The sequence below is a fragment of the Gekko japonicus genome, unplaced genomic scaffold (genome assembly GCF_001447785.1).
Source record: "Gekko japonicus isolate JY-2015 unplaced genomic scaffold, Gekko_japonicus_V1.1 scaffold2637, whole genome shotgun sequence".
Classification (NCBI taxonomy): domain Eukaryota; kingdom Metazoa; phylum Chordata; class Lepidosauria; order Squamata; family Gekkonidae; genus Gekko; species Gekko japonicus.
The window spans coordinates 86,221-107,115 of record NW_015176527.1 but is presented as its reverse complement, the minus strand read 5'-3'; the positions used below and the strand labels follow the sequence as shown (position 1 = coordinate 107,115).

The following is a 20,895-nucleotide window of genomic DNA, read 5'->3' as shown; positions in this document are numbered from 1 at the left end:
CAGTATCCGAACAAGGACCGGACTCAATGTTTCCCCAAGGTTATAGCTTTCCTGAGCTATGAAGAACCTTTGGGGATCAGCCTAGTTTTCTTTGCCCTGCTGTTGGCCTTAACTACATGTTTTGTGTTAGGAATCTTCACCAAATACCTTGATACGCCAATAGTCAAAGCCAACAACCGGGACCTCACCTACATTCTCCTCGTCTCCCTCCTGCTTTCCTTTTTGTCCTCCCTTCTATTCATTGGAAAGCCAAGGAAGGTGACCTGCCTTCTCCGACAAACCACCTTCAGCATCATCTTCTCAGTTGCTGTCTCTTCTGTGTTGGCCAAAACGATCACTGTGGTGGTGGCCTTCATGGCCACCAAGCCAGGAAACAGGATGAGGAGATGGCTGGGGAAGAGTCTGGCAAACTCCATTGTTCTTTCTTGTTCTGTTGTGCAAGTTGGCCTCTGCGTCATCTGGCTTGGGATCTCTCCCCCCCTCCCAGATTCTGACATGCACTCCCAGACTGGTCAGATCACACTGCAATGCAACGAAGGATCTCTGGCCATGTTTTATGGTGCCCTAGGCTACATGGGCTTCCTGGCTGCTATCTCTTTCATGGTGGCTTTCCTGTCCAGGAAGCTTCCTGGGGCCTTCAACGAGGCCAAGCTGATCACCTTCAGCATGCTGGTGTTTTGCAGTGTGTGGGTGTCGTTTGTGCCCACTTACCTGAGCACAAAGGGGAAATACATGGTAGCTGTGCAGGTCTTCTCCATCTTGGCTTCCAGTGCTGGATTATTGGGCTGCATCTTCATTCCCAAGTGCTACATTGTTGTACTGAGACCTGATCTAAATACCAAGGAGCAAGTAATGGTGAATAGTAAAGATGGGATTTGATTATAGTGAGGCCTGGTCCAATGCTCCCTTTAAGCTGTGGAGTCTTGTAAGCAAACATTCTACTTCATGAGCTACAGGCATTAAAGTTGTGAGCGAGCGATTTGGCTGCTGCATAAACTAGTTTGCTCTGGAGCCATCTTTCCTAAGTGAAGACAAAAATGTGTGAGCTGGAGACTAGAAAACTGTGAGCTAGCTCACACTAACTCAGCTTAGCTTGGTCTGAATACCAAGCTTAGCTCAGTTCAGCTTGGTCTGAATACCAAGGAGCATTTAATGATGGAATCTGAGAATGGCACCTGACTTTCCCCCCAGTTTTAAATGATTTCTTCTCTGCTGCATCATGCTTAGCAGTTCTGAAACCAGTGTTCCTGATAGTGAAACTATGAACTGCTGCTATAACGTATCACCTGTGCTTTACTGCTGATTTAAAAAAAAAACCAACAACGGCAAAGGATTCAAATTCAGAATGGCACTGAAATCACAGATCGAATGTATCTGGTCTCATCCAGAATGGATTTACATGAATTTTTTTCCAGCACTTGACAGGCAGCGGCTGTACCTTTGTACTTCTTTTTCTGCACACATCTTTCAATAAAACAACTTTGGAAATACACACTTACGCATCTGTTTTTGAAAGGTCTAGTCCAGGGGTGGCCAAACTTTCTCAATGTAAGAGCTGCATAGAATAAACATCAGATGTTTGAGAGCCGCAAGACATGAACTAATATTACACACACATTTTTATTTAAAAATATACACATTTGCTTTTTATTAACGTTAGAGACTGCCAAAAATAAAAATAGAACTGGTAAAAACAGATATTGATAATGATATTTATTTGTCCAATGATATTTGTTTGCTAATTATATTTATTTGTCTAAGAGAGAGAGAAAGAGAGAGAGGTGAAAAGAAAGAATGAAAGAGGTGGAAAGAGAGAGAGAGAAACAAAGAAAGAAAGCAAATAGGTGGGTAGGAGGGAGGGAGGGAGGGAGGGAGAAAAAGTATGCCTCCCCTTCACTTTTCCAGATGCCCTGCTGGGAGCCACACAATATGTGTGAAAGAGCCACACGTGGCTCCCAAGCCACAGTTTGGTCACCCCGATCTAGTCTGTCTTGCAAAGATGGGGTTTTTAATGATCGGATATATCTATTGACAGTGCTTCTGTTGCTCAAAACAGCATCTGGCAAAAAATATGATTGGATGAGGGGACAATGAGCTTGCCCCGCCTGGGTCCATAGAAATTAGGTTTGGCTACAGGGTTCTGACATACGATCCCTAGTCTGACCTGCCAGAAAAAAGAATAAAATACCATGCAGGGTGTTAAAGGACTCAATCCAATTTTTAGATCTGCTGTTTCCCCCTTCTGCATTTGCCTTTGACTTCGAAGATTTTCAGCAGGCAGAAAACGCAAGGTCTGGAAACTTGGTTCTGTTTGACTGGTGTAGATGTAAGCTAAGATTACTTACCCCATGGCCATCAAGTTTCTGTGCTCATAAGATATTTTCAGGCTCTCCCTCTTTCAAAACCTTTCCTCTTCACGACTTCACCTCAGCAGGTGACATTTTCTTGTTCCTGGGCTTTTCTCCCTTCAGGATATCCTCTCCGTTCTGGTGCGTCACATCTTCCAACCCAGCACAGGCTGCAGCTAACAGACAAAGCCAGCGGCAATGGGCATCATCACCAAAACATATCTTTATCCAAGTGTTGAATTTACCAAGGCCAGATCTAAATTAAAACTCTGACAATGTCTGAGTGTTCATGAAGACGGTGAGCGTAGTTCTTTTGAAACCCCAACAAGCAAAGAACTGATGCAGCTAGACTAAGCAAAAATCTTTAGGCCTGGACAAACACTTCACCGATGTAAAAATATGACGAGAAATAAAAAGTAGACTACAGAGTGGAAGGACCTTCTCTTGTAACAGAAGACTTTGTCCGTGAGCTGAAGGACACCTTTGAGTCTTACCCAAAGTGTACTAAGCATCACCTTTGTTTGGTCTATTGACAGTGCTCCTGCTGCTCAACACAGCCTCATCTCATCTGGCAAAAAATACATTGAGATAGGTCTGTCCTCTTGGTCCCTGTTTCCTTCTATACCTCCAAGATGCAGATCACCTTTCACCATCTCTTTTCCCATGCAACTCCACCCAAGCTCATCCAGCAGTGCCTGTTGTTTCCTCTTCTGATTTCTCTCTCCAGCTTTCTGCTGTGCTGGAATGTGTGCAGGAGGGTGGGGGGGGGGGGGGGGGGGACACACACATAAACGGGGCTGAGAGAGAAACTCAGACCAGAAAATATTTAAAAGCCTGAAAAAGAAGAATGGATCATACCCATCGAAGGGTGTACTGGACAGAATGAGCAGGCTAGTGGTGGTGGAGAGGGCTGTCAAATCGCAGCCAACCTATGCTGAACCATTGAAGATTTCAAGTAGGGTTGCCAATACCCAGTTGGGGGCAGGGGATCCCCTGACTTGGAGCCCCTCCCCCCTCTTCAGGGCTGTCAGGAAGTGGGGGAGGATGGCCACCCGGCACTCCTTTAGGCCTATGGAGACTGGTCCCCATAGGTATAATGGAGAATTGATCTGAGTATCTGGAGCTCTGGGGGGCTGTTTTTTGAGGTAGAGGCACCAGATTTTCAGCATAGCTGGTGGTGCCTCTCCTGGGAAAAAACCCCCCAAGTTTCAAAAAGATTGGAATAGGGGGCCCAGTTCTATGAGCCCCCAAGGAAGGTGCCCCCATCCTCCATTATTTCCGACGGAGGGAAAGGATTTTAAAAGAATGCGGTCCCTTTAAATGCGATGGCCAGAACTCGCTTCAGAGTTCAATCGCATTTCTTCCCTCCCCTCTTCCGGAATCCCTTGGTAAGTCGGCTTGTCGGCCTCACCTGGCAATCCTAGTGACATCACAAAAGTGATGTCACATCCTTGCTCCTGGCTCCACCCCCAAAGACTCCGGGCTCCACCCCCCAAGTCCCCAGATATTTCTTGAGTTGGACCTGGGAACCCTAATTTCAAGAGACAAATAGAGGTGGTTTGCCATTGCCTACATGCCAACCTAGCCGTTCGAAAGCAAGAAATTGCAAGTCGATAAATAGGGACCACTTCGGTGGGAAGGGAACAGCGTTCCGTGCACCTTGGTGTTTAGTCATGCCGGCCACATGACCACGGAAACGTCTTCGGACAGCGCTGGCTCTTCGGCTTGGAAACGGAGATGAGCACCGCAACCCTAGAGTCGGACTCGACTGGCTTGCGAGCAAGGGAACCTTTACCTTTACCTTTACATGTGTGTAGCAGCCGTGGGCTTCCTTGATGGTCTCCAATCCAAGCACTAAGCAGGGCCTATCATACTTAGCTTCCGCGATCTGATGAGATCAGGCTATCCTGGGCTATCCAGATCAGGCCTAACAGGCCTAGAACAACAATCCAAAGCAGAGTAACAAGCGTCTAAAGTTCATTGAAGCCAACAGGCTCAGAAGGGTGTAAATGTGCTTACGATTTCCCTGTAAGCACAGCAGAGCTAGGAGTCAAGTTAAGACTTGGGAAGGTACAAGGAAAAGCAAACAACAGAATGCTCTCAAATGGAGCTCAGTTGTACCAGCAGGTCTTGATTCAGTGACGTTGAGGTTGCTTCTGCACAAAGTTGTTTCTTTGGGCCGGGTTTTCCCCCCGTTCTGTGTTGGTTTGTTGGTTCTGCACTAGCCAGCATGGGATCATTGTCATCTGATCATTCAGTGTTTACAGGATGAGAATGTAATCAGCCTGCTGTGTTTCAGTTTTCATTCTTCATTTCCCACCTTTAATCAGATTGATATGTGCTTTCTTCATTTATTCCATCAATGTACTATCAAGGTTTCTTGGGGATACTGTCCTTTTAAAATGTCCTCCCTGCCTTCTCCTTAAATCCTTCCTGTTCTCTGTACCCCAGGGTTGCTAAAGCCACTGGTAGCTTTTCTCTGTCTCTCTTAAATTATTATTATGACTTCCTGATAGAGGATCATATTGAACGCTTGTGTCCCATTCGCAGCTGAACGCTGAAAAGGGAAGCCATGTCTGCTGAGTTTAGTGAGTGTAGACTGGCGACTAGATAGGGAGTCTAGTAGTTTACACTGTGAACAACTTAACCCTTACTATTGTTAGCCGAATTGCTCCTTAATGGAAACAATTGGTACAGCTATTATTATCGGGATACTTCCGTCTATGTTTACGGAGGATGGCACTGTCTCTGAGGTTCCCAAATGAAAGACTGAAGCCAACTTCCTTAATAATAATGATAGTTTACTGACACACTTCACTCAATAATACACAACATTCACAGACACACACTATAGAACTATAAGGAAACAGAGGTGATTGATGGCTTATAGAGGTAGCTTATAGAGGTAGCTTATAGAGGGGTGCAGAGGTCCATGGATTGTGGCCTAAACTCAGAGAGTTTAGGGGTGGCCTGCCATGTTGAGTTATGGCAGAGAACACACGGGCTGAAGCCATGTTTACGCTGGGATATACCCTATGAAAGACAATGCAGACCAATGCCTGATCCTGGGGGCTGGTCTCAGGTGAGAACAATAGATTTCCTGGACCAATGATGAGTCCCAGAGGTGTGTGGCATCAGGAGGGGCAAGGCCTAGATGTGACCAATGAGCATCCAGAGGGGCAGGGTCTGGATTTAACAATAGAAGCCAGGTGCTGGGCGGCTAGTTAAATGGATAATCTGACCACTTAATGGTCCTGGCCAGGGTAAACAAAAGTTGGGAGATGTCCCTGATTAGCGTCAGGAAGGATCGTTAATAATTTGAATGTTTAATTGGTTTATCCCAGTTATCTTGATGGACAGAGCAGAAAAGATAAGTATTCAGACAAAGAATTACTGGAGACAGAGTTATTTGCCAAGTGGCTTTTGAATAGACTTTAGAAATGCAGATACTTTACCTGCTAGAACTCATTGTTATTCCATAAGCATAATCTCTGCTTGGGTGGAGGGGGAAGACTGGAGGCTTGCTCTGAGGTTGCCTGCCACCTGAAAATGGAGACCCCTTTTTCAGAGCTGTGGCTAGCTCTGTGTTTCAGAACCAAGAGTGCCTTCCTTGGCCTGGATTTTGTGGGTCTCTGGGTCAGGTTAGAAGTGGGGTGCCCTTGCTATTGGGGCTACCCAATAGTAAAAGGCAGCGCCTCTGGTTTACACTATGTTAAATGGTGAAGGGAGGGGGAGCTTAGTTATACTTGTATCCAGAATCCTACTTTGGTGTAGTGCCAGTTGGTGTAGTGGTTAAGAGCAGTGGACTCTAATCTTGGAGATCTGGGTTTGATTCCCCACTCCTCCACATGCAGCCAGCTGGGTGACCTTGGGCCAGTCACAGTTCTCTCAGAGCTGTTCTCTCAAGAGCAGTTCTCTCAGAGCTTTCTCAGCCCCACCTACCTCACAGGGTGTCTGTTGTAGGGAGGGGAAGGGAAGATGATTCTAAGCCACTCTGAGACTCTGAGTGAAAGGTGGGATATAAATCCAATCTCTTCTTCTACTACTTTAAAATTTCCCAAATAATTGAAGCTTTCATGAAAGCTCATGATGCTATGAATTGGTTTGCTTTTTAAACTAAACAAAGTACAAAATACCAGACAATGTAACAATAAAATAGATACATTGTGAAGTTGACACAGATACCTTGGCCCAGGGGTGTCAAACATGCGGCCCAGGGGCCAGATTAGGCCCCCAGAGTGCTTCTATCAGGCCCGCAGTGGAACTGGCTGTCTTGTACTTCTTCTTCCAGTTCTGCTGCTGCTGTATCATCATAGATTTGCAGCTTACAGATACACACCTGAAATACATACTCAAGATTGCAACAGCACAGACATTTTGATGCAATAATTCAGAGCAAGAGGTGTCAGTTATCAGACACTGTTGTTAAAGGATGAGACCGATATTTGATTCATGTTTGCTGCCACACAGACACACAAATGGACTGTGCGCACACACACCCATAGGCTCAGAAAGCTGTACAAATCACCTGTTGTGACACTACACATAGAAGGTGCCTGCACAAAGCCTTACATGTGAATAGGTTTTCAGCTACACTGCCAGCCTGGTGAAGGAAAGCACACATCTCCATATTGTCAGCAGAAACAACAACTTAAGGAGAAGCAGCCCCCATTGCTAAATTGTTGAAAGACACGTATTCCACATCTCTGCATTATTTCTGAATGGCATTTCCTGCGAGATGGATCCTTTGATGACCTGGGAATGGCCGAGCTTCATCTGCACATCAACGAAGCTCCTTGACGCCAGGTTTCACACTTGCCCAGATGCCCTACTTTGAGTTAGGTCTTAAGTTACAATATTGCCCAACCCTCTCGGTTGCCACCCCTCACTGCACGCAACCAATAGGATTAATTTTGGGACGGACTAACAGGTAGGTGGGTCCACAGGTTGGCATAGTTGCCACCCACCCAAAGATCTACCTATAAAAGATAAGGACCAGTCACCTGGCCTTTGCTAGCCGCAATCCCCCAACACCCCGTCTGCTTTAAATCCTCTTTTGTCCAGCTTTCTATCCCCAACCCTTGCCTCTACTGCCCACACAAGTTGGCTGGTTCTAGCTGTGTGATAAACTTCTCTAGATTCTATTTCTTCCCATCCATTCTTCATTGGAACTGACAAGCTTCAGGACAGATAAGTATCTCCCATCATCACCCTACCTGCTAATGCAAAAGTGACTATTTTAGTTCTGTATTTCTAAGGAACTTGACTGAGTGTGTGAGTGCATCTATATTGTTTGTATGTGATTTATATATCCTAAGTAAAAGACAATCATTTTGAACAACACTAGCCTTGACTCCTTCTACTGGTAACCCTTGGTGGGAGCTGGACCTTGGTAGACACTGGCAAGAACCCATATAAAATTTGCCAATTGCTGTAGATAAAGCAATTCGGGTAACACTGTTAAATAAACAAAATATTGCAAGAGTGCTAATGTTTTAAGCATGTTTTTATTTTAAGTAAAAAAAACCGCTTTGTGTTTGTGTCCTTTATAAAGTTTATCTCTGCTACCTGGCATTACATTTTATGACACACATGGCCCACCCCAACAAGGTCTCATTTATATCAGATCCGGCCCTCATAACAAATGAGTTTGACACCCCTGCCTTAGCCCATACAGAATCACAGAAATGTAATACATATGAGAATACAACCTGTCATTCCCTCAATGATCCCTCCTTTTTACCCAATTGCTATCTTTATGTGTGGCATGTGTTTTAACCTTCTTTTTTCATTGTTTTAATGGTGTGTTGAGGGGGTTTAATTGTTTTAAATGTGATTTTTTACGATGTACGTTTTAAATTGTTAGCCCATCTTCGTGGCTTTCCTATGGGCAGAAAGGTGGGATTACACATTCTGCAAGTAAATAAATACAAAAATGCACAATCTAAATAAAATGTAAAATTGTATGTCCATAAACAATACGAGCAAAATACATCATGACACTAGTAACATCAGAGAAAATGTTCATTATCTATAGTCTTCAGCTGTTTTGTACCGATCAGATAAGGAGATGATATGAATCTCGCATGACTCGAAGCTTAAACACAAGTGGTGGAAAGTACTGTTGCATCACAGTGGACTCATGGCAACCCATTATGGGGTTTTCAAGGTTGCTGGCCTCTGCCTAGTGACCTTGGACTGTCTGGTGGTCTCCCATTCATGTACTCACAAGGACAGGACTTGCAATAATGACTTTATATTGAGGGCGGGAAGGTACCAGCTGGATATTAGGAAAACTTTTCCCCCAGTCAGAGTTGTGCAACAGTGGAATCAGCTGCCTCGGGAGGTGGTGAGCTCCCCCTCAGTGGCAGTCTTTAAGCAGCGGCTGGACAAACACTTGTCAGGGATACTCTAGGCCAGTGATGGCGAACCTGTTAGAGACCGAGTGCCCAAACTGCGACCCAAAACCCACTTATTTATCGCAAAGTGCCAACACGGCAATTTAACCTGAATACTGAGGTTTTACTTTAGAAAAAACAACTCATACATTAACATAAGATGATCCAAACAAAGTAAGGAAAGCAATCCCAAATGCTTTCATTTACTTAAAATGATTTGGCAGAGAATTCGACACTTTAATGACGGTCTGGGCCTGGCTGGGGCGATGGCACGCGTGCCCACTGAGAGGGCTCTGAGTGCCGCCTCTGGCACGTGTGCCATAGGTTCGCCACCACTGCTCTAGGCTGATCCTGTATTGAGCAGGGGGTTGGACTAGATGGCCTGTCTGGCCCCTTCCAACCCTGCGACTCTATGATTCTACTTACTCTGCTTAACTTCCGAGATCTGATAAGGTCAGGCTAGCCTTGAACACTGACTTCCATAATAATCTTTTCAAGTCAAGTCAAGTCAATAAAACATGTATCATTTGCCCATGGACACCTTTTTCTCCCTTGTGTGGATGATTAACCATGAATCTAGGGCTGTGTGCTACCTGAATTACTTTCCACTCGCCAGAAATTTGTGTTGCTTTCCCCCTCTGTGGGTTCTTCAATGAGAATTAAGGGGTCTCCACCCACTGAATCTCTTTCTGCATCCGGAGCATTTATGTGGTATCCTCTCATATAAAGGCAAGTATGTGTTAAAAGGCTCGTGCTCCACCTGTATTGCTTTCCACACCCCAAACACTTATATGGTTTCTCTCCCGTGTGGGTCCTTTGATGAGAACTTAGAGATGAGCTCACGGCAAAGCCCTTTCCACACACTGAGCATTTATAGGGCTTCTCTCCTGAGTGGATCCTCTGATGATAAGTAAGGGTTCCTCTGTGACTGAAGCCTTTCCCACAATCTGAGCATTTATATGGTTTTTCCCCTGTGTGGATTATTTGATGAGAAGTCAGGGTTGTGTGCAGGTGGAAGCCCTTTCCACATTCCATGCATTTATATGGTTTCTCCCCTGTATGGAGTCTTTGATGCAGATTTAAGGATGAACTAGCCTTGAAACTCTTCCCACATAGTGGACATTTATATGGTTTCTCCCCTGTGTGGACTCTTTGATGTTTAATAAGCAGTTTGTTCCATATGAAGCTCTTCCCACACTCTAAGCATGAGTATGGTTTCACTCCTGTGTGTATTCTCTCGTGTTTCTTCAGGCTTGAGATACCGTAGAAGTTCTTACCACAGTCTGAACACTGATATGGTTTCTCCCCTGTGTGTGTCCTTTCATGGGGAGTTAGGGATGAGCTCTCCTTAAAGCTCATTCCACACACCAAACATTTATATGGTTTCTCTCCTGTGTGGACCCTTTGATGCTTAAGAAGGTAGTTCTTCAGTCTGAAGCTCTTTCCACACGCCAAGCATTTATAAGGTTTCACTCCTGTGTGGATTCTCTGATGCCCATTGAGGCTCGATTTGGCACCAAAGCACTTGCCACAATCTGAACACTGGTAAGGTTTCTCCCCTGTGTGAAGTCTTCGATGTGTTGTTAGGGATGAGCTCATAGTAAAGCTCTTTCCACATTCCAAGCACTGATATGGTTTCTCCCCTGTGTGGGTCCTTAAGTGGGATGTTAGGGCTGACTTCACCTTGAAGCTCTTACCACAAACTAAACATTTATACGGATCCTCTCCTGTGTGCATTTTATGATGTGAGAGGAGGCTTCCCTTGTGACTGAAGCTCTTTCCACACTCGAGGCATGCATGTGGTTTTGCCCTTGTGTGAATTCCTTGGTGTCTCCTAAGGTTTGATGGCGTACTAAAGTTTTTCCCACAAACAGGGCACACATTTCTTCTTCCGGTGCTATGTTTCTCTTGCTGGAATGTGATGTCACGGAAATGCCAACACAGAGAAGCTTCGAATGTGTTCCTTTGATTCTCTTTTTGATCTCCTTCCTGTATTTTTGATCTTTGTTGCTTCTCAGAATTCTCTTTCATCTCAGAAATTCCATTTATTTCTACCAATACTGCATTAGGTTCCCCCTCGTTCTTTCTCTCTTCAGTGTCACATCCTGGAATGTAAGAAGAGAACAAAAATAACTCTCCAAAAAGGAGAAAAGTAACAGAGCAATGGAAACGCTGGGACATCCAGGAGAAATTCATTAACTGCAAAGGGAAATCTGCAAAGGTGTAGTGGTTAAGTGTGCGGACTCTAATCTGGGAGAACCGGGTTTGATTCCCCACTCCTCCACTTGCACCTGCTGATGTGACCTTGGGTCAGTCACAAGCTCTGAAACAGCTGTCCTTGAAAAAGAGCAGTTTGTGTCAGAGTTCTCTCAGCCCAACCCACCTCACAGGGTGTCTGTTGTGGGGAGGGGAAGGGAAAGGAGTTTGTAAGCCACTCTGAGACACCTTTGGGTAGTGAAGGGCGGGGTATAAATCCAATCTCCTCCTCCTCCTCCTCCTCCTCCTCCTCCTCCTCCTCCTCCTTCTCCTTCTTCTCCTTCTTCTTCTTGAGGCGGGAAAGCTACAGGTCATTCTGGTCGGAGATACCTGTGCAATTCTCAGCAAATAATATATTCTGAGGCACTGAGTAGTATCCAAGGATGAGTTTCCTCTAGTATCAGCTGCTGAAAAGCAAATGTGCTGAACTAGTTTTAAGGTAGTGGACCACTTTCTGCCCACCCCAGCCCTGAAGAGGAAAGGGAAGTCTGCTGCAGTACCCTATCAAGCAGGGGTCGTTTCGTAGAAAAAAAAGGTGCAGGAGCTTATTAGCATACCTCATTAGCATAACTTATTTGCATATGCCACACACCCTGACATCACCAGAAGTGTGCCAGAAGGCAACACCCACTGCTCAGGCTCCACTGGACTCTGAATTGCTAGCTATGGGGGAGGAACGCGCAGATCTGCCCTCACAGAGGAGGGAAAGCTTGTATCTGAATAAACCTTGGCTTTAAAGGTGTCACTGGACTGTTTTGGATTGCTATCTGGGGGGGGGGGGGCTCTGCAACTTGCCTGGCTGCTTCTTGTGGCCAGGGGCTGCTGGGAGCAGGGGGTGGGGCTTGTTGCATGTGCCCGCCCCCTGGGCTCTTTACTGCCGGAGCTCCGCTCCTGTGCGCCCCTGCAGGAAATGACCCCTGCTAACAAGTCGGCAGATGACATGAAGGCAACAGATATACTCAAGCAAGGTTTTACCAAAATGTCCATTCACGTAGTCACTGTGGAGAAGGCAAGGGATAGTAATCTCTGAAGGGAAAGTCCCAACAGCCAGAGAGAAGCATCTTTGTTCACCTCATCTCCTACAAAGAGGAAGGAGGAAATAGGTTCTGAGACCTCCCTGGCTTGATAGTCCCTCACTCAACTCCAACAGAAGGAATCTGCAGAAAGACCCCAACTCATGGCCAAGCCAGAAGAACGTACAGGATATTGGATCTTAGCCTTTATACCTGAGCAGAGAGCTTGGCCATGAATTTCTCCTTTGAGGGGAACTCTTACACTGCAGTCGCAAGTAATGGTGAGGATCCTTACCAAGAAAAGCTATATTCCCAGAATTCTTCTTCTTGACTTCACTGTGTTTTAATTCTTTTCAAATAGTATATCCTAACTTTCCTCGCGGTTCAAGGCATATTGCTAAGCTCTGTGGCACTGATTAATCGTGAGCGACAATGAAGAAGAGATTGGATTTATACCCCGCCCTTCACTCGGAGTCTCAGAGCAGCTTACAAACTCCTTCCCCTTCCCCTGTGAGGTAGGTGGGGCTGAGAGAGCTCTTTCCAGAACTGTCCTGGAGAGAACAGCTCTGAGAGAACTGTGGCTTGCCCAAGGTCATCCAGCAGCTGCTAGTGGAGGAGTGGGGGATCAAACCTGGTTCTCCCAGATTAGAGTCCGCACACTTAACCACTACACATATCTCAGAGAAAACAGATGGTCTCCATTATTAGGCTGACAAAAGACTGAGTTTTCTAACCATGCCACCTGGTGTGTGTGTGTGTGGGGGGGGGGTTGCAACAATTCTACCCTTTTCCATTTTATCCTCACAAAAACAACCCTGCAAGATAGTTAGGCTGAGTGTGTGTGACTGACACAAGATCATCCAGCAAGCTTCCATGGGTAGATTGTGGATTTGAACCTCGGTCTTCCAGATTCTAGTCTGAGTTAATTGGGGGACACACAACCAGGTATGTCCTCTGCATGATTTAGGGAGCTGCTGGTGACACACAGGTTCTTTAATCCCAGAGCCATCTTTTTTTCTTTTTTTTAAAATCGTTTATTTTCATTTTTCATAAAACGTAACATAACAAACATATATCCTCAAAAATCATCTCGGAGTCCCTAACTGGAGATAGGTGGCCCATAAATTGTTGGACGTGGAAATAAAACTCTCTTTTTCCTTCCCGTCAAATGCCAAGGAGGTGGTGGAAATATTTGATTAGAGTTTGAAAGCAACCTAGAACTGAGTGTGGGCACTGAAAATGCAACCCATACAAACTACAAGTGCTGTAGGTTGGAAGCAGAACTGAATGGGGATTAGGTTTTTGATCAGTTTTGGAATTCCTTTGGAGGACCAAGTCCTGAATCTAGCGCTGTTTCTTGATAAGCAGCAGGAGGCAATTAAGAGTTTAGGATGCTTTGCTGGCTGTGGAAGTTCCTAGATTTAGTTCATTAAATAGTTTTATTAGACAGGGCACGTCTTGTCAAATGCATAGTTTAGATTTCAGGTAACAAGACTGGAAAGGAATCAGGAATGGAATTCTAAATCGAGAAGGCTGGCTTCCACGCAGGATATGAGGGTACTGCTATCAACCTACTGCATTTGTACTAGTAGAACAATGTCACAGGCACAAAACCAAAGCTCAAAATGCGTGCAGAGCCAATAATTCTGTAGTCTACATAATTGTGTAAGGGACAATCAGTCATAAAGCAGGGCTCTTTTTGTAGCAGGAACTGCTTTGCATATTAGGTGACACACCCCTAATGTAGTCAATCCTCCAAGAGCTTACAGAGCTCTTCTTACAGGGGCTACTGTAAACTCTTGGAGGATTGACTACATTAGGGGTGTGTCGCCTAATATGCAAAGGAGTTCCTGCTACAAAAAGAGCCCCATATGTAACCACAAAAACAATAAAATCAACAGTAAACAGCTAACAGAAATCCATAGAAGTAATCAACACCACCTTGGGAACCTTAATTATCAAATATCCTCTACACTAAAGACAGGATTTAAGGATCTGCAGAGGGCCAGAATTTATCTTGTTTATTAAAATCTCCCTTATAAATAAAAGCCGAATGGTGGTGGCACTTCTCTAGAACATTCCACACGCTCCAAAATCAGTTCGCTCTCTGATTTATCAGCGGGTCTCCCTATCCACTGGCTGCTTTGCCTGAGTCCTGCCTCCAACATTCTAAACAGTTTGCTGTTCCTCTCCCCCCCCATAGCCAGTCAGAACACAGAGGTTATTTGCATATGCAGCCTCATTGGCCTTTGCCTCAGAACACAGAGCTCGTTTGCATATGCGACTTGATTGGCTTTTGCCTCTAACATTCTAAACAGTTTTCTGTTCTGAGGTAAAATGTGTCCAATCTCCAGGTGAGGGCTGGAGATCACTCAGAATTACAACTGCTTTCCAGATGGCAGAGATCAGTTCCCCTGGAGAAAATGGTGGGCTCTGTATCCTTATATGCTGCTGAGGTGGCCCCCATATGACAGCCAATGTGACATAGCAGTCAGAGCTTCAGAGCATGGGAAAGGCTGCAGGTGTGTGGGGGGTGGAAAGCTGAAGAGTGAGGGGGAAATAAAGGTAGGTTGATGGGGAGGAGATAGGGTTGGAAGGAGATAGGGTTGCCAACTCCAGGTGGGAAATTCCTGGAGAGGGTGAGGGATGGAGCCTGGAGAGGGTAAGGTTTCAGGAGGCGTGGGACCTCGGACAGGTACAAAGCCATAGACCAAACCAACTATTTCCTTCTGGGGAACCATCGTTGCCAATCTCCAGGTGAGGGCTGGAGATCACTCAAAATTGCAACTGTTCTTTAGGTAGCAGAGATCAGTTCCTCTGGAGAAAATGGTGGACTCAGTGTCATTATACCCTGCTGAGGTTGCCACAGCAAATTGACACTGAGTGTCCAAGGCCGGGGCACCCGCCTAGAGCCTCTTTCTAGAAGTCGTTGTATTTATTTCCACAACGAGCCTTTTTCCTAGTTATTTATATAGATCATCCGATGAGACTCAAAAGTGAGTAAGTAAGATGTGTCTTCTGGGGATGGAAGTCCCAAAGTCTGGGGAGCGGCACTCTTAGTCATGTTTCAGCATTTTATGTTCTATGAGCCAGGGGGAAAGCCAGGGTTAGGAGAAATGCTGTAGGAAAGATGACAAAAGGCCAACCAAAGGAAGGAACCCTCTGAATACCGGTGCCGGGAGGCAACATCAGGGCCTCAGCCTCTATGCCCTGTTTGCTCGTCTCTTCAATCGTAAAAGGGTTGGTGTGAGACAGGATGCTGGACTTGATGGACCAGTGGTCTGATCCAGCAGGGCTCTTCTTAGGTTCTTAACTCAGTCACCGAGCCTTAAGCAGAAGCCACTGACCAGTTTGCCAACAGTTGCTTCCTGCACATGGCTTCTGGAGAACCAGAGTCAAAGACAACTGGGGAATACTATTAGCCTCAGGTGAGCTTTAATCCACAGGAAGGTCAGAATACAGGAGCGGTTCTCAACACTTGGCAACTTTCGACTACCAGTGGATTGACAACGTAACAGCTCATCCGATGCCACTGAATGCTCTCCCATGATACTAATGGGACTGCCTCTCCCCATATGTGCCCCCGGAGAGCTTTACACTCTGCAGAGCAACATTTCCTGGGAGTCCCTGACCCGAAAGATGTCCGCTTAGCCTCGATCACGGCTTTCTCTGCCCTAGCCCCAGCCTGATAGAACATGCTCCCAGTTGAAATCAGGGCGCTGCAGGATCTGTTACAATTCTGCAGAGCTGTTCAACCAGGCCTTTGGTTGAGGGAGCAGTCATGCAACCATCTTGGCCTCCCTTGCTCACACTGTTGCAGTGCGTACAATTCACCCTGCTCACAGAGACCAACAGAGCATCACACCGCAGGAGGCACTATGAATCTGCCTTTTGGACTGAAACTCGATTTTAAATTTTATCTTTTAATGTTAGTTTTGTTTAATTGGCACAATCTGTTTATAGAATCATAGAATGTTAGAGTTGGAAGGGGCCTTGCAGGTCATCTAGTCCAACCCCCTGCACTCTGCAGGAGCACAGCTGAAAGATAGCCCTACATCCCTACAACATACCCGAAAGATGGCCGTCCAGCCGCCGCTTGAAAACGTCCAGCGAAGGAGCATCCACCACCTCCCGAGGCAGACTGTTCCACTGCTCAACCACTCTTACAGTTAGGAAGTTTCTCCTGATATTTAGCCAGTAACGACTCCCTTGTAATTTCCACCCATTAGATCTAATCTTGCAATCCGGAGCAAGACAGAATAGATCCGCTCCATCTTCTACATGACAGCCCTTCAAATACCCGAAGACTGCAATCATGTCCCCTCTAAGCCTTCTCTTTCCCAGGCTAAACGTACCCAACTCTTTCAGCCTTTCCTCATAAGACTTGGATTCCAGCCCTCTCACCATCCTGGTTGCCCTCTTCTGGACACGCTCGAGCTTGTCAACATCCTTCCTAAAATGTGGTGCCCAAAACTGGACACAGTACTCCAGGTGGGGCCTGACCATAGCAGAATAGAGCGGAACTACCACCTCCTTTGATCTGGACACAATGCTGGCTAACTGGACACCTCTTGAGTTGAGAAGATGGATCAGCCCCCAGTTCTCTACATGATATGCTTCTGTTTTGCATAAATAGGGCACAAATTTAAACCCTTATGTTTTATTGTTGTTACGTTGTTGGTTGAAATGCTGTGACCCACCCCAAGCCTGCTTGTGGGGGAGGGCAGGATATAAGTCAAATAAATCAAATCAGGGAAGGGTCATTGCTCAGTGGCAGAGCCCCTGCTTGGTGTGCAGAAGGTACTAGGTTCATTTCACAGCATTCCCAGTTAAAGGATCCAGCAGTACTTGATGTGAAAGGCCTCTGCCTGAGACCCCGGAGAGCCGCTGATGGACCAGGGGTCTGATTCAGTAAAAGGCAGCTTCATGTGCGTTCATTTAAGAAAAACAAGCATTCACCCACAAAGCAAACACCATGAGAAGATCCAAAGACAGACTCAACGTTCCCTCATGGAGCACTGCTTGCTAACTGGACACCTCTTGAACTGAGAAGATGGACCAGCCCCCAGTTCTCTACATGACGTGCTTCTATTTTGCATAAATAAGGCACAAACCTTGTGAGAAGCCCTTTATTATTTCAAAACTTCTCATGTTTGAGGAAGTACGTTTCTAAGACAGAGATTCACAATATGGGGGAGAAAATGTTCTGTTCCCCTGCACAGCAATGACTAGTTACAACTGTACATGAAACATTCGTAAGCAAGGTAAATGAGATACATTACGATAATAACATATGTAAGTCATTTATCACCAAATAAAAGCAGTGGAAACTGTTCTTTATACAAGAAAAGACACATCGAGCAAATGGCCCTTCTCAGCCACCATCCTTGTCCAGTTCAGGCAAAGTGCTCCACACGTTCATAAGGCCATCATGTTTGTTTGCGTGGCATCAGTGAAAAAAGAACTCAAAGATTATTACAGAAGGGAATGACAGTATTGGAATGACGTTGTATGGATCTCTGGAGCTGTCCCATTCAGTCCTTGACCTCTCCAGTTAAAAGGCGGAGATAGCCGGTGATGTAAAAAACTTCTGCCTGAGACCTTGGAAAGCAGCTGCCATTCTGAGTAGAAAATACTGACCTTGGTGGACCAAAGGTCTGATTCAGTATAAGGCAGTTTCATGTGTGTTTATGTGTTTCTGTGGTTTCCCCAGCCTCAACAAATAATACAGGGGAAAGGAGTACTTGTGGCTATTACCAGAGGGAGGAGGCAGGAAAGTCATGCTCCATGAATGGAAATCCTTCCATCCATGCAGATGTTAGGTGGGATCCAACCAATGTCATAAAGCTGGATAACGATGAAGGGAAAAACGCAACTAAAATGCTCCTTATGAGGAAAAGCTAAGGAGTTTAGGGTTTTTTGGCTTAGACAAAAGGCAAGTAGAGAGGCATGATAGAGGTTTATACAATTAAGGATGGTTTGGAGTAAGTGGCTATAAAAAGTATTGTCTCTTTTTCCCATACTACTAGAACTTGTGGTCACACCAAGAAACGTAACAGGCAGTAGGCTCACAACAGTCAAAGTACCATTTCAAATGACTTCTCACTAATTAGGAAGCTGAAGGGGGGCTGTGGCTCAGTAGTAGAACATCTGCTTGGCATGCAGAAGGTCCCAGGTCCAATCCCCGGGATCTCCAGTTAAAAGATCTGGCAGCAGATGATGTGAAAGGACCTCAGCCTGAGACCTTGGAGAGCCACTGCCAAGCTGAGTAGACAATACTGACCTTGATTGACCAAGGGTCTGATTCGGTATAAGGCAGTTTCATGTGTTTGTGTGAGATGGCTAGCTCAGAGCTTCACACTCAAAAGGTTCAAGAGTCACTCCCAGGCATATCAACTAAAAGGATTTCCGTTAGCAGAGTTACTTTTAAGAAGACCATCGAAGTAAACCTTCACAAACTGAGTGGCATCCAGTGAAGGGTTTGACTGTCCTTTGCCATTTTTGTTCACCATGGGTGGGAAAGTACTCAAGCACTGGGGCTGGGCAAGACACAGCATGGCACAGGGTTCCTGGCTTGGATCGATGCTCTGTCCCCATTCCGTTGAAAGATATGGCTTAGCTCTGGTGTGGACATTTTGTCGAGAGCTAAGACTTGTGTTCTGGTTGAAGTGCATTTTGTGCTCCCACTGTTTATATAGCTTCTCTGTCATGTAAGCTCTTTGGTGCCTAGTAAGGTTTGATGAACTACAAAAGTTTTGACCACATTCTAAGCATTGGTATGGACTCTCTCCTGTATGGACTACTTGATGTGAAATAAGCTGTACTTTCCATCTGAAGCTCTTTCCACACTCTGAACATTGATACGGTTTTGCACCAGTGTGGATTCCTTGGTGTCTAGTGAGGTTTGTCCTCTGACCGAAACTCTTCCCGCACTCGGAGCATTTATATGGTTTCTCCCCCGTGTGAATTCTCTGATGTCTAGCACGATTTGAGGCGTTGCAAAAGTTCTGACCACAGTGTGAGCATTTGTAGAGTCTCCCCCCCCTGTGAATTGCCTGATGTGATGTCAGCTCTGCATTCCATCTGGGGGTCTTTCCACGCACCAGATTTTTATATGGTTTCTCTACTGCGGGATTTATCTGATGTCTAGCAGGCTGAAATGTTTTACCACAGTCTGAGATCCCTGAGTTGACTGACTGATGAGAAGTAAGGCATGAGTTCTGAACATAGCTCTTTCCATGCTCCATGCGTTTGTGTAGATTTTCTCTTGTGTGAATTCTCTGATGCTGAAGAAAGCCTGATTTATTATTGAAACTCTTGCTACAGTCTGAGCAGCTATACAGTTTCTCCCCTGCATGGATTCTTTGGTGATAAATGTTTACCTTCTGAGTGAGGGACTTCCCGTGCACCAAGCTTGTACATGCTTCCTCTCCTCTTTGGGTTTTCTGTTGTCTATGAAGGTATGATTTCTCACCAAAGGCTTTACCAGATTTTGAGCATATGTTAGTTCTCCCCTCAGCATGAATTCTCTGATGTACCTTAAGGATTGATTTACTGCTGAAGTTTTTAGAACATGAAGGGCACTCATTCTTTCCCTTTCCATTCTTTCCTTCTTGTTTGATCTGGACAATGCGCAAGTCCCCTCTTGGAGAAGCATCAGATATATTCCTCTGATTCTTTTCTTGGTTTCCCTCCTGTGGCTTCCTTCCTTCCTGAGTCCCACCATTTTCTTCCGCCCCCGGCTGCTTGGTTCTTTCTGCCAACATCCCATAATATTCCCACTCATTCTCGCTTCCCTGTCCATCACTTCCTGGAGTAATAAAGAGAAAAAAACACAGCACAAGTGAATAATGGGGTATCTAATCAGGCAACAAACATAAGAACATAAGAGACGCCAATGTTGGATTAGGCCAATGGCCCATCCAGTCCAACACTCAGTGCCCAAAAATATCAGGAGGTCCAGCAGTGGGGCCAGGACACTAGAAAACCTCCCACGGTTGACCCCCCCCAGCATCAAGAATACAGAGCATCACTTGCCCCAGACCGAGAGTTCCTATCTATACCTTGTGACTAATAGCCACTGATGGACCTCTGCTCCAGATGTTTATCTAGTCACTGCCTCCAAATCCCTGCCAAAGATTTAACAAGAAGGCAAATTGTGTCACAAATTAAACAAGCTAAATATGCATTTACTGGAGACTGGATGTCTGGACTTACTGTGAGTTTCTGTTCTCTCCTAGTAATGGGAAGGCAGTCAGGAATGTGTGAATTGCCGTGCTCTTATATCGGAAGGCAGGGCTTAAAATCTTCTGACTTCAGGAGGTAAGGGGAAGGCCCCCGCCCACCAGACTCAGCTTTCCTGGAACCTGCAGGACTGTTCCGAAAGGATGAAATGGCCCTTCAAAATAATCTCCAGGTCAGAGACCAATGCAGAGAGGGGGGAAACAAGGAAGACAAAGAGACATCTTCAGGAGGCCCTGAAATAACTCAGTAGCTCATAAAGCACTCAGAAGAAGAGCCCCAAGGAACCCTGGAGGCATCAGTGAGTAGAACTGAATCCCTCCTATCTGGAACAAACCACTGGGAGGGACTGTGCCTTCTCGTTCATGGTGAGCCCAGTGTCCCCTTCTCATCTAGTTAGGAGAGACAGTCAGGAATGGAATAGGCAAAAACACTGAATCATCCCAAGACAAGGAGAGGGAGAGGGGGTCAGAAAAGGCGCCCGTCTTTGTTGTCTACCAGCATCTCACTAGAACAGACTCCCTAGTCAATTCTGCATAGGGACAGGCCTAGATTATTTCCCTTTGGCAAAGGACATCTACTGAAATGGCGTTCTTCCGCACTGAAAGATCCACTCTCACACTCAAATGCTGGGGGGGG

The 20,895-nt window shown here is 45.7% G+C and overlaps 1 protein-coding gene across 1 annotated transcript in view; it reads right to left on the bottom strand.

Annotated features, from left to right (window-relative positions):
- Positions 1-2,414: 2,414 nt before the first annotated feature.
- The window catches only part of LOC107124036 (zinc finger protein 420-like), a 37,483-nt gene continuing 19,002 nt past the window's right edge, over positions 2,415-20,895 (bottom strand). The window contains exons 6-7 of the mRNA XM_015427421.1: positions 9,349-10,366; positions 2,415-2,524 (exon numbers count right to left, since the gene is read on the bottom strand). Coding sequence (XP_015282907.1) covers positions 2,415-2,524; positions 9,349-10,366 — 1,128 coding nt within the window. The remainder of the gene's footprint in view (positions 2,525-9,348; positions 10,367-20,895) is intronic.